The 12,328-nt window shown below is 44.6% G+C and overlaps 1 protein-coding gene across 1 annotated transcript; it reads right to left on the reverse strand.

The window, feature by feature from the left end:
- Window positions 1-5,688: 5,688 nt before the first annotated feature.
- LOC147454414 (putative histidine kinase 6) lies at window positions 5,689-11,693 on the reverse strand. The gene is made up of 12 exons (XM_086516380.1): window positions 10,394-11,693; window positions 9,963-10,199; window positions 9,702-9,871; window positions 9,325-9,540; window positions 9,007-9,193; window positions 8,879-8,930; window positions 8,568-8,797; window positions 8,384-8,482; window positions 7,559-8,280; window positions 6,847-7,368; window positions 6,013-6,300; window positions 5,689-5,908 (listed from the first exon to the last, which is right to left on the reverse strand). Exons 1-11 carry the CDS (start codon window positions 10,844-10,846, stop codon window positions 6,051-6,053), a joined length of 3,138 nt encoding a protein of 1,045 aa, XP_086372506.1. The 5' UTR covers window positions 10,847-11,693; the 3' UTR covers window positions 5,689-5,908; window positions 6,013-6,050.
- Window positions 11,694-12,328: the final 635 nt, after the last annotated feature.

Below are 12,328 nucleotides of genomic sequence, written 5' to 3' on the forward strand. Positions count from 1 at the left end.
TGATTAGGCTTTATCTTCTCTACCCCATAGTCGAGGACGACTATGATTTCAAGAGAGAGACAATGTCATAATAACTAATATCTAATTCTCCTAAATGATTTTCTCATGTTAAATTGATCATATAATATGGGGAAGTACCAGGGGAGAAAAATCTAGAATATTGGTTAAGCTGGCACACCGGCCATAGTAGGAATCCAAAGGAGGGAAAATACGGATCCAAAGGGGGGGGCATCTACAAAAGAGCAATGTGCAACAATGGGCTTTAAAGATTCTAAGGTTCAGCCCATTAAGACTTCCAAAATGCTAAGGTTCCAAAATTCAAAGGTTGTGTCCAATGGTCAAATCTTAGGGAGATTGGATTTGTGAGTGTACACAAAAGTCTTCAAGACTCCTACATAGGAGGGGGCGAGTCCTGTAAGTAGGGGATGAGAGAGAAACACACACACGTGCTCACACGCTCCCTTTACACAAAGGGAATAGGGGACACATGTCAGCTCCCTAGCCCAGTTGCCCACAAGGTGCACTCAAATCCTATTGGATGGTCATAGAGGTGGACCAATGAGAATTAGGCTAGAGTAAATCTAGTTTAATTCATTTAAAAACACTTAATAAAAGAATCAATAAGAATTAAGCTCTCTAGAAGACTATTGGACAGTCTCCCAAGGGATCCAATGAGCATTCAGCATTCCAATGGCTTGCCTGCTTCCTATTGGCCAGAAGACAAAGGGACCCAAGAGAGTTTAGTTGCATTATTTAATTATCTAAATCTCTCACAAAAGGGGAAAGGGGGACACATGTCACAAGGCTATCACTTATGCTTCTCAATTATGATTGGCTAAGCTTTGCAGGGTCCAATGGGGTGCCAGCAAGAGTAAATTCCAAGAGGGGTCGACCAAGAGAGAGAGGGGGCTGATTTTGGCAAGGCATTATCACACACACACACACAATCTCATGTGTAAAGCAAGAAGACTCTCTCTCTCTCCTTCTCAAGCTTTAATGGAAAGCTCGTCATCTACTCCATGCTTGTGAGAAGGGAGGCCTACACCGACAACTCTTGGCTTTGTGATGCAAATCCAACCAAGAGCCAAGCTTCAATGCATGCTCATCTCCTCTACCATGCTAATTACTGAGCTATGCTAAGCTATTATGAGTGATTATGTGAGGAGATATACTTCTTTCTCGTAAGACTACTCCTTCTTCCTCTCAATCTACTCTCATACCCCGCTAGCTCTCTTCTTCGAAGGTGTGTGAGGTCTTGGGTCTGAGACCGTGAGGGAATTGATGTTGTTTTTTATAAGTTTTTTCTTAGTGCTTGAAGTTTCCATCTTCATTGCACTAACTAGTTATTGAAGGAACACAAAGAATTGTATTGTAAAATGTCTCCCTTGATGGGGGAAACCTATAATACAAAGCCATTTGGAGGGGGGACCGGCTCCATGTAAATCCGGTCCTCAACTGTTGTCAATAGCTTAATTTCTCTCTCTTTTGAAGTATTTTTCATGCCTATCTAACTAGGTGTTATGCTTTTTGTTGCTCTCTCCGTCCAAGCACTCTTGCTATGCTCATTAGGAATCTATTCTAATGAAATGCTCACTATGTCTATGTTATTTTCCACTACACACAAGTTACTAGGCCATTAAATGTTACAAGAGTCATGTAGGAGCACAAGCTTCATCGAGGCCTCTTCATGCCCACTTATATCTTCAACCTCCCTATCTCTTCTCATAATTTTTCCTTTGTTCTTATTCCTCTTCGTGTCTTCACACCTAGATGAGGAAGAAGGACAAAAGAAGGTGTCGATGACGATACTCCAAAAGTAGTCGTGTTGCAGATCTGCAGCTTTCCATAGAGGTGTGAAGATGAGATTGAGTGATCAATGGAGAATGGAGGTGTTGATAAAGATACCGTAGAAGTATCCAATGTTGTAGATCTACAGCTTTCTGTAGAGACGTGAAGGTGAGGTTGAGTGATTAATGGAGAAGGGAGGTTTCAAACCTCTGTTGCAAGAGGTATTTGGAGGGAAAAGTGGGCTTGAAGGAGATGTAGGTCTCATACTAGAGGGGGGAGAGAGTAGATGAAGCAACCTTAGAGAGAGTAAAGAGGAGAGAGAGAATGTCATCACGTTTTTTGAAAGATCCCGTTTTAGGGAGGGAGGAGGGAAGAGAGTCAATAGCCTCTAGCGAGAGAAAGAATGGGTTTTTACCCCAGCTTTATGGAAAAAAGTTCAAATTTTCTTATTTTCTCATTTTATATAATAAAGAAAAAACCCCTCCACCTCTAGGCCTATAAGTTTGACCACTTACTTTTAGAGCTCGCCGCACCCACCATTTCAGTCCACATGGCAGTCCCCCATTTGCTCATTCCTTAATTTCAATTTTAATCCCATGGAAAATAAAGAGGTCCTCCTATACCCCATTCCCTTCCTAATGATTGACTTCAAGCTCCCCACAAACTTGCCCATGTGCACTCGTTGACCCGTCCACCAAGTCCCTACTTCTTGCATTGCGAAGTACAACCAAGCTTACAAGACTTTCTGCCAACTCCTTGATATATCCAAATGTGGTGCATTTCATAAAGCACAAAAAGGGCTTGAGGAGCTTCCTGTCCGGGATGTCGTATGTTGAAATGCACTAGTTGCGGGATAGCCCAACTTGGGCAGGGCCAAGGAGCTCTGGGCGTTTTTCAATGGATGCAAGCGAGGGTGTCTCTGCAAATACATGTTGTCTCATGGATTGCATTGATTGCAGGATATGTGCCCAACTTGGGCAAAGCCAAGAAGCTTTGGGCTATTTTCGACGGATGCAAAGCGAGTGTGTCTCTCCAATGCAATCACACACTCTTGCATCTTGAAGGCAAGGGCCAAATGCAATCATGTACACTTGCACTTACTCATATGAAAAGAATTCACGCGATGATATTGTTAGTCAGGGGCTGTTAAAAGAAAATTATCAAGTCTTATGTAGATAGTGTTTGCATGCCTAAGCATCGCAAAAGTCCTTACCATTGTACCATTGGTAAGCAAGCGAGACCCATAGGCGGGTCACACGAGCTAGGTTACCACAAGAGCTAGAGGACTTTGAAATGTTCCACATCACAAAGCTCATTGACATCCATCATTTGCGGGTAGTTGACAGGCATACAACTTGTTTGAAAGTTTTTTTTTTAGAGAGAGAGAGACCAACTACCTAAAATTACAACTCACACTCTCAACTCCGTGAGGTGGAGCATCCCAGCTGGATAAGGTAGTGCAAGGTCTTGGGTTCAAACCCCCTTGACAACTCATGTGACATGTGACTTGCTATTGCTGACGTGCAAGCCCAAATTGGACGCTAATTATTTGTTCGCCGCCCAGAACCCAATCGACATACACCGTCACATCACCCCCCTTCACTTCTATAATATGATCGTCAATTATGGAAGCCTTCAACCGTCTATAGTGTCGTTGTCTTTCTCTTTCTCTCTTTGCACAATGTTGTGTATGGCAGCAATGGCTTCATCCCCCTAAACTTCAACATGCCATCAGAGCCTCGTCCTCAGTAGCTTTGATGAACCCATCCCGCCCTTCCCTTTTCAAGCCTAATGGCGATTCCAGAACCCCAAAGGGGGCTGCTTGCCTTCCCTTTTCTCAACCCCACTGAACCGCCCACTCCCAGCAAGTCTTATTTAGATTTAATAATTGATTGGTGCTTCCAATTTGCTGCCCAGAACCAGCGATGCCCACAGCGTGCATAAAAGCTCGGAGAATGGTGTTGAAGTCACCACAAGTGCGAGGAAAGATGCCGAAGGGGACGTCCATGTACATATCAGCATTAATGGACATATCGGTGAAGTAACTCTTCAGAGAACTCTAATTCAATAATTACTACCACACTTTCTTTCGATGATGATGATGCAGCTCAATTGAAATTCACTCCCATTTCATCTTCGACATCCTTGAAGCCGAATGCAAGTTTGCAAGATGAACCCATAATGACGTAACCTTGCCATCAAATTTCTTGGTCGCACCTAAGCATGTGTTTTCAAAAAGGCACGATTCCGCAATTTGGCTTGGGGGAGAGCGTTGACGTGCAAGCCCAAATCGGGTGCTAATTTAACCCAATCGACATCGTCAATTATGCAAGCCTTCAACCGTCTACAGTGTCGTCGTCCCTCTTTCTCTCTCTGCGCAATGCTCTGTGTATGGCCAGCAATGGCTTCATCAACAGCTGCAAGTTCATAGGCATTGCTAGCCCTGAGTACAGTAGGACACCCACAAAATTAGGTTAAACAAGGAAGATGATTGCAAACTACTAGAAAATTGACATTGTGGTCAAGGAACGGGAGCCCGCCGGCCCCAAAGTTCAGAGTAGTCTGTTCTGAAATTGGCTAATAGCCGCCACCATATCTGTTCCATGGGTTAGAACCCACCCCCTCCCCCCTAAAGGATACAGGGCTTCGAAGTGCTTGCTGCGCTCTGATGAAGGCGTTCCATGGAATATTTACAGCACATACAGGACTTTGACATAGCACTGTAGACGCTGCAAGGAAGTAGAAAATTCGCATTTCTTGTAGCGCATGCTACTTGTGCAGCAGGTCCATTACGATGACCGCAAAGGAAAGAGGTTTAAAAAGATCAAGGTGCAGCCAGCTGTCTGTCATCCAATGCCTTTAATCAGGCCTGTTACTCAGCTTTGGGTGCATCCTTCGCAGCAACTACACCCGGTAGCAGGGCGACTATCTTGTATCTGCAGCACTGGAGCCCTTGGATTTCAATGCATGAGTATCTGCAGCACTGCAGCCCCTCCGAGGGCTCACACAATGCAGCTCTCATCAGCAAGCATTGACCGCCCTTTAAATATACCAAAACAGCAAGCCCTCATTTGAACCACATAGCAAGGCTGTGAATCACTCATCCCGCTCTCGGCTCCAAGACCATATAAAGCATGTACAAGGAGCAGCAAAAGATGAAGCACCCTCCTAGATTTGGACTACAAATCTATCCACCTCTGCCTCTTAGACTATTGCAGACCGTAGAAAGTCAACCAGCACCCCAACAAGTTCAGTTCATGTCAAGAAGGTTAGCAAGCTTGACCCCCAAGGTCCGAAGCCAAATCTGTTGTGCTCTAGGGAAATCCAAAGGCAAAGTCTGTGTCTCCATTGGATGTCCACATCCAGCACTAGCCACAGCGTTCAGTTCTTCCTACCAAAAAATGGAGTGTTCCAGAGGAAGTACAATGTACAATTGTCATTTTTTGAACAGAATTTGTAAATTGTCACAAGCATCTACATATTGGTAACACAAGATTTTCTTTGAACAATTTTTTACAGGAACTATGGATTCAACACCTTTTCTTCAAAATAATGGTTTATTTACAGGAGGCCTGTGAAGTAAAGTATGGGGCCTTCTCATGAGCCCAACTACAGCAATTTTGATTTTAACTAAACTACCAATCAAGTATATGAGCTCCTGTATTCAGGTGCTGACGATAATGGTATCATTCTTGGACATGCTAGAAGAGGTACACATTGCAATGCGGTTACCAGGCACATGTGGTATAGTATGGGGGATAGTGATTACGAAAGGACCGAGTCGAAAATGTCCAAACCAGAATGATACCACCAGTCATCGCAGTCGAAGCAAAACTGCCATGGTAACCTTGTACAAAACCGCCATGGTAACCTTGGATAAATTTCCAGCAAGACTTTACCAAAGTTTTCTTGCAAATGGACTCTATCACGCATATAAGCTTACGTAGAAGAAGGTGCTTTGCCCTCTCCACATACAAAAAAGCACGTCGATTTGTGAAACATCTCCAAAGTAGGCCTCCTCTGCCCTGCTATTTGACATGTCCAAAATCCAATTCAAAAATATGGTCTTTCAGACTTTGCAAAGAGTACTCCAACAGCTTCATGTTTATATGTAAAAGTTCTGCCAAGAGACAAACATGGAGACTCATTGAGATAGGAAGAGGAGGTTGAAAAACATGAAAAATAATGTGGAAAAAAGAATTCTAGAAGGACAAGAGGTAGCACCAAGATTGACCGCAGCTTCAACCACGACAGTTTTCCTGTTAGCTCAAAGTCAACACTTGGCGGACTGCATTATAGAGCTGTTCTTCCTCGAAAGGCTTGGAGACATAACCATCCATCTTGCACCGAACACACTCATCATAAGTCGCTTGAATAACATCGGCTGTCATAGCCAGAATAGGCACACGCCATCTTTTTCTTCCTTCCCCTGAATCAATTGCCTTCTCATCGACAAATTCCTTATCATTCACCGACTCCTCAACTTCGCGAATCTTCATTGTTGCCTCAAACCTGGAGCAAACAAGAACATCAATGAACAAATCTGCATTGATGTCACCAAATGTGACAGGAATGAGATCAGATTATACAAGTACCACCGATAGGTACTAGAGGAAACATCATCAATGGGTATTAAGGGTTAAACAGATAAACTACACACATGAGTTACTGAAGCCATGACTAGAATCACATACTAAGTCGAAAGCATACAGCAGATGAGCCCTGGGGATTCAGGTGTTATAATAAGGGAACGTCACCTGCATGCAGTAAATGCCCCTTTCTTTAACCTCTATATACTAACCCCCCTCTCTTTCACTCGCATGTCACCATGCAGTAATCCTCAGAGAAACCCCCAGGTGCATGGACTTTTCAAGCCAACATTAAAGAAACATGTACTACGTCGAATGCATTTACATAAAGCTTCTCAAGTCTGACATCAAGACATTTTCAAATGTTAAAGACATTTTGCTATTGCACTATTTCAATGATCCGTGTCAGTTCCTTTTGTCCTAAGCAAAAGGAGAGACACAGAAGGAAAGCCAGTTAACAGATACTCACCCATCCATTTCTGGCATCTGGATGTCCATAAAACAAGCATCAAATCTATGAGGAGGATGAAGCTTGGCAATCGCAGCTTTCCCACTATCGGCACACTCTACATCTGCCCCATACTTTTTGAGAGCTCCGGCTGCAACAAGCCGGTTGATTCTGTTGTCATCAACAACAAGGATTAGCCTGCCAGACAAAAGGCGACGTAAATTTCTAGGCTCCTCCAAAGGGCAGCCTTGCTCGTCATTGTCGCATGGTACCAATATTTGTTCTAGGCATGCTGCTATCATTCTCGCTCTCAACGGCTTCATGATGATGGTATCCACAAAACCCATCAGTTTGGCCTTTTCCAAGTCTGACGCAGCCATGTGAGTTGCCATAAGGATCATCTTGGGATGATGTGTTTCTAACCTTGAAAGCGTTCTTTTCCCTTTTTTCATAGATTCTTGCACAGCAGCAGGGAAATTCAATCCTGTTGAGAGTCCCCATGCATCCTTGTCAACAAGTATCATGTGAAACTCTCCAATTGAGCTGCATAAGAGTAAAGTGATAATATATTAGAGCGCAAAATAAGGAAACCTTCCTTCACAATGCAAAGAGCAGTTCATTTATAGTCATAGAAACGGCACTTGCATACAACAAACACGTACAACCATGCAAAGCAGATGCACACGAAGGACAGGACTGCTATAAACTTTGAAACTCATAAGACGAATCAGACCTTGAAGCACCTCCCACTCTGACAAAATTCCGCGTATTACTAAGCTCATCAACAGCCGCATTCCAGTCATCGGCTGTTTTAACACAAATGCCCAGCCTCTGCAAATGCTGCTTGGTGACTTCCGAGCGTAAGGGCCGCCCATCAACAACAAGAGCTTTCATTCCCTTGAACTTTGTTGGAAGAGTTTCACCGAAGCAAAGCTTAGTATTACTGCCCACTGAAGGGTTTGCAAGGCCACCTCTTCTCAACAAGACAGTGAATGTAAAGGTAGAGCCCACATTTTGGATACTATCAAAGCCCATTTGTCCCCCCATCAAGTTAACCAAGCAGTTACTGATGCTCAGCCCAATCCCTGTTCCACCATGCATGCGAGAGGTGGAGCTATCAGCTTGCATGAAGGGCTTGAATATTCTTGGCCTGGCTTGTGAAGGAATGCCAATGCCAGTATCCTCCACACTAATAAAGAGCTTAACTTCAGATGGTTGCGAATCTGGAGAAACGCAAGCCTTTGCTCCTTCATTCGCAAGTAATAATTTGAAAAGATCCCAGCTACTTCGTTTGTTTGCAGCACTATAACCACTCAGCGTGCTAGACGAAACGATGCTTGAAGCCTTTGACCTTTCAAATGCATCCTTCACTAACGCATCATTGCCAGACATCTGAACTGACTCAATATCTTCACACAAATGTACACACACAAATATATGGCCCCTCTCTGTAAACTGGGAGCCAAAATGATACCAGAAAAGGATTCATAAAGTCAAACGCAGTCAGTACAAGAGCCAACACAACAAGTTCTTAAGGTGAAAAGTATAGGATGGTTACTTTGACAGAATTTCCCACAAGATTAGCCATTATCTGTCGTAAACGACCTGGATCTCCGATAAGGGTAGAAGGAACTCTTTCAGACACAAACGCTGCAAGCTGTTACATGACATGTGATAAGTAATTTACTCCAAATTGCATGCATTATACAGATCAATCACATTGTAGGTGGAAAAAATGTTACCTCGATTCCTTCACCCCTTGTCTTTCCAGAAAATAGTGAGAGGACATCATCAAGAATAGCTCGAACATCAAAAGGAACCATCTCAAGTTCGATTCGTCCAGATTCAATTTTTGCTTGGTCGAGAACCTCATTTATAAGAGTAATCAGTGCTTTACCACTTGCCTGCGCAGTCCTGGCAAAATCTTGCTGGGCCGGATTAAGTTGTGTGTCGAGGAGCATTTGCAACATTCCTATGCACAATTTTGCACATAAGTACACCATAAAGACTACAGGGCTGCAAAACAACTAGTTACACATGTAGCCACACTTACCTAGTACCCCATTCATTGGAGTTCTTATCTCATGCGAAACCGTTGCTAAGAACTGTGCACACAAGAAAAACGCTGTAGAGCTAAGCCCCTTCAACAGTACATTAAAAGAGGAAGATGATGGTGCAAACCTGGGACTTTGCTATATCAGCTGCCTCTGCTTGCACTTTGAGCTCCTCCATTTTACGGTAGCCTTCTTCAACTTTCTTTACATGCATGTGTGCATTATATACCATGGCGCAAATCAGTGCGACAAATGACAAGACCCCACCCGCAAAACCAATCGCAAGAGTCGGGTAAGGGACTTGCCTAGATAACCTGAGATGCGAAGAGAGGTCAGCATAGGCCAAGAGCATGACAAATAGAGTTACTGCATTATACCCACTCAAGGCAAGTAAAGCATGTTTCGCACAACAGAATAATGGATAACACATGGGTTAGACACTTGCCTGCACTGCATATGGTGTTTCCTGTAAGGATCTCCAAAGTCAAGAGTGCTTGTGTGCAACAGGCTACATTCTGAAAATGCTTCTGGCCCATACATTACCATCGGCTCCGAGGAGTTTGTTATGTCATACACATTCACAACAATATCTTCACTTCTTGCTAGCCGGCTCAAAAGATTTTCTACAAGAGACTCCACATCAAACGCTCCACCCAAGTAGCTGGCAAGTTCAAAAACTGTTCAATGAGGCCAACTATAATAGCTACATACAGAGAAACACTTAATGACAATACACTCACACAAAAGACAAGTCATAAAAAAATTTCATGCTTGGTTCTCCCACAAAGAGTTCAAAGCAGTACTGGAGAAAAAAGGACAAACCCGGCAGCTGCTTCAATCCTTTGCTCAACTGAAGCCTCCGGGGGAATAACTTCCTTGTACACAGCATAAGTTAGGACCACACCAAGATGATTAGATTCCAAAACACGGAATGGCTTGGTGAGAGCACCCTTGCCAGAAGCTCTTGCACGAAAAATATTATCACGATCTTCCTGCAAAAAGAGAATGGCTTCTGTGACGCCAATAGAGACATGGCAGCATCGTATGATAAATATTACATGGAAAAATGTTTTGAATGATCACCTCTCCGGACATCATGTCAAGAGATACAAGGTAGCCAATGGTTTCCTGTGAGAAAATTGTGGGTGCATATTCATCATAAGCAGGGCTACTTTCTCTGGAGTGCATGGTTTTGATCGTCCAGCCTTGCATTCTTTCGAAAGCATCTCTTTCTGCGTGTCGAACTCTGTGGGCATAAGCTACGCCTGTCATTAGAGGCCTCTCAAAGGAGGTCCGTGCAGTGTATTCAGCAAAAGTGTCCTGGAAATGGCAAAACCATACTTTTATCATTCATGTGGTAAAGCTAGTTAAGCACGGGTAAAATGATGCTTGGCTCATGGAAGGCATTGCCTTTGATTATTCACTGACAAAGACGTGCATTACATGACTAGTGTATCAAATAAAAGACTTGAACATCCACACACAGAAACACAAATCCTCCAACATATACAGACCTGATCAAGTACGCTTGGGTAGGCCCTGAGATAGAAAGTGGACACCAAAACAGCGAGAGCATGCACATGGTTGATGCTCACAGCAAATTGATGCTGCAGCATGCGAGCCCGCTCATCACACATATTTCCAAGCACATCCTCATAATGTTTGTAATGTTGCCGGCTGAAAAACTGATAGACAACCCCAGCTACAACCAAGCCAGCCGTCGCAAGAAGCCAAACCAAGGACATCATGTTGAAATTGCCCCATTTCGTTTTAGTGGAAGGAAGGGACCCCTGTGACTCAAAGTCTGGCCTCTCCCACCATTTTGCACCAGGCTTTCCCCGTGCTGTCAAGTGAGAATTTGCAAATCTGGAAGCGTCCAGCAGAGGGGTGTTCTGTTCCAAAGAGGCTGAGTTCGCTATGTACTTCATGCCCCCATGGAAAGGGTGCCTGGAAGGCTCTTTGCACATAGTGGTCGACACTAACACCAGAGACCTGGGTTCATCCTACTCGTGTAAAATTCAAATGGGGCATGTCTTCGAGAAAAGCAGAACATGAGTTTCCCCTGTTCAAATGAAGGTAAAATTCATCTGCAGGTTAACCAGAGCTCATGGCTATGGAGTCCAGCCAAAAAGAAAAGAGCCTTTTACGTCGTTCAAGCATGCATAAAAGGTCATTGGGGCCCTGCGCCTGCCCTTTCGCTAGAGTTTGAAAGCCGCAGGGTATCCTTGAGTATCCTTGAGTAATGAAGTTTTTTGGTACAAAGAAATCAAACAAAACAGAGCACCTGGGCGCCCTCACTCACCAATGTGGGATGATATCACTGTCCATCCACATTAATCAGTGCAGTATATGTGCGTGCATGGTCGCGAATGCTCACATGTCCTCTGCAGCTTCAAAATGTGGGTATATGTCTCCGTATGTCTTCCTGCATGCGCTTGCGTGTGCGCTTAGAAGCTTTAGACCAAAAGAAAAAAGCGCCGATGCTTGAAAGTGAGAGAGGCGAGCATCAGAAAACTTGTAAGCGACGAAGAGGGAGAGAGATGAGTGTGGGTGGTTCTATGTGTGCGCGCGCGAGAGAGAGAGAGAGAGGGCCGGGGTAAAGGGGGAGGCAGAAAGGAGAGTAAGAAGGTAAGAAAATGAGAAGTACAGAGAAGAATGGGAGATGGGCATAAGACAGCAGGAAGACAGGGGAGAAGGAAGCCCTGCCGGCACGGCTTTCTGTGTGGTGTGTGTGTGTGTGAGAGAGAGAGATAGAGAGAGGGGGGCAGGGGAGTCTGAGGGGACTCAGGGGAGCTTCACAGCCCAAAGCCCAATGCAGTAGTCTAGGTGGCAAAGTGCATCTACATCGGCTATCATCGGACTCTGCGGAAAGAGAATGAGAGCGCGCGAGAGAGAGAGAAAGGGATTTCAAAGATTGAGGGAGATTTAGAGAGAGAAAGTGAAGAGAGACAGGGAGACAGAGACAAGAGCGAGAGAGAATGTGTGGGACCTGCACGAGATCTGTTAGCAGGATCCGCTTGGGGTCATGTCCTGCTTCTTGCTGTCCTATTGTCAGCCCGCTGCCTCCTCCTCCACGTCATCTCCCTTGCAGCTTGGAGCCTTGGACCAAAAGTTTGACAAAGCATACAGAACAGAGGAGAGCTATCAGCTTAAGGCCGTTTACACACTAAGGCCTGTGTCACACTGGGGCAGGCAAATGTTGGCCATCCCTAGGTGGCCGACTCTCATTTGCGAAGGAAAAAGGAAAGGATGGCCTGCAGCTTTTGCAAGAGGGGCGGGCAAGAGAGCCCGGCCAACTTGTGAGGGAAGCGTCCGGCTGCAAAAAGTGCGCGCGCGAACGAAGCTTAGAGGTGTTGAGCTCTGCTCGTCAGCCTGATACACGAACGCTCTACCACTTGGCTACACCCTATTTGTTGGAGACGTTGGTCATTGTACAGGTGATAACCTAG

Source organism: Adiantum capillus-veneris, chromosome 7 (genome assembly GCF_014529385.1).
Source record: "Adiantum capillus-veneris isolate H3 chromosome 7, ASM1452938v2, whole genome shotgun sequence".
Taxonomy (NCBI): domain Eukaryota; kingdom Viridiplantae; phylum Streptophyta; class Polypodiopsida; order Polypodiales; family Pteridaceae; genus Adiantum; species Adiantum capillus-veneris.

Excerpts from the sequence above, each read along its gene's own strand:
- LOC147454414 (XM_086516380.1), bottom strand. The coding sequence starts at position 10,846 with ATGTGCAAAGAGCCTTCCAGGCACCCTTTCCATGGGGGCATGAAGTAC. Across the intron at positions 9,541-9,701 it reads AGGATTGAAGCAGCTGCCGG|CTACTTGGGTGGAGCGTTTG; the intron begins GTTTGTCCTTTT and ends TGAACTTGCCAG. Across the intron at positions 9,194-9,324 it reads AAACACCATATGCAGTGCAG|GTTATCTAGGCAAGTCCCTT; the intron begins GCAAGTGTCTAA and ends TTCGCATCTCAG.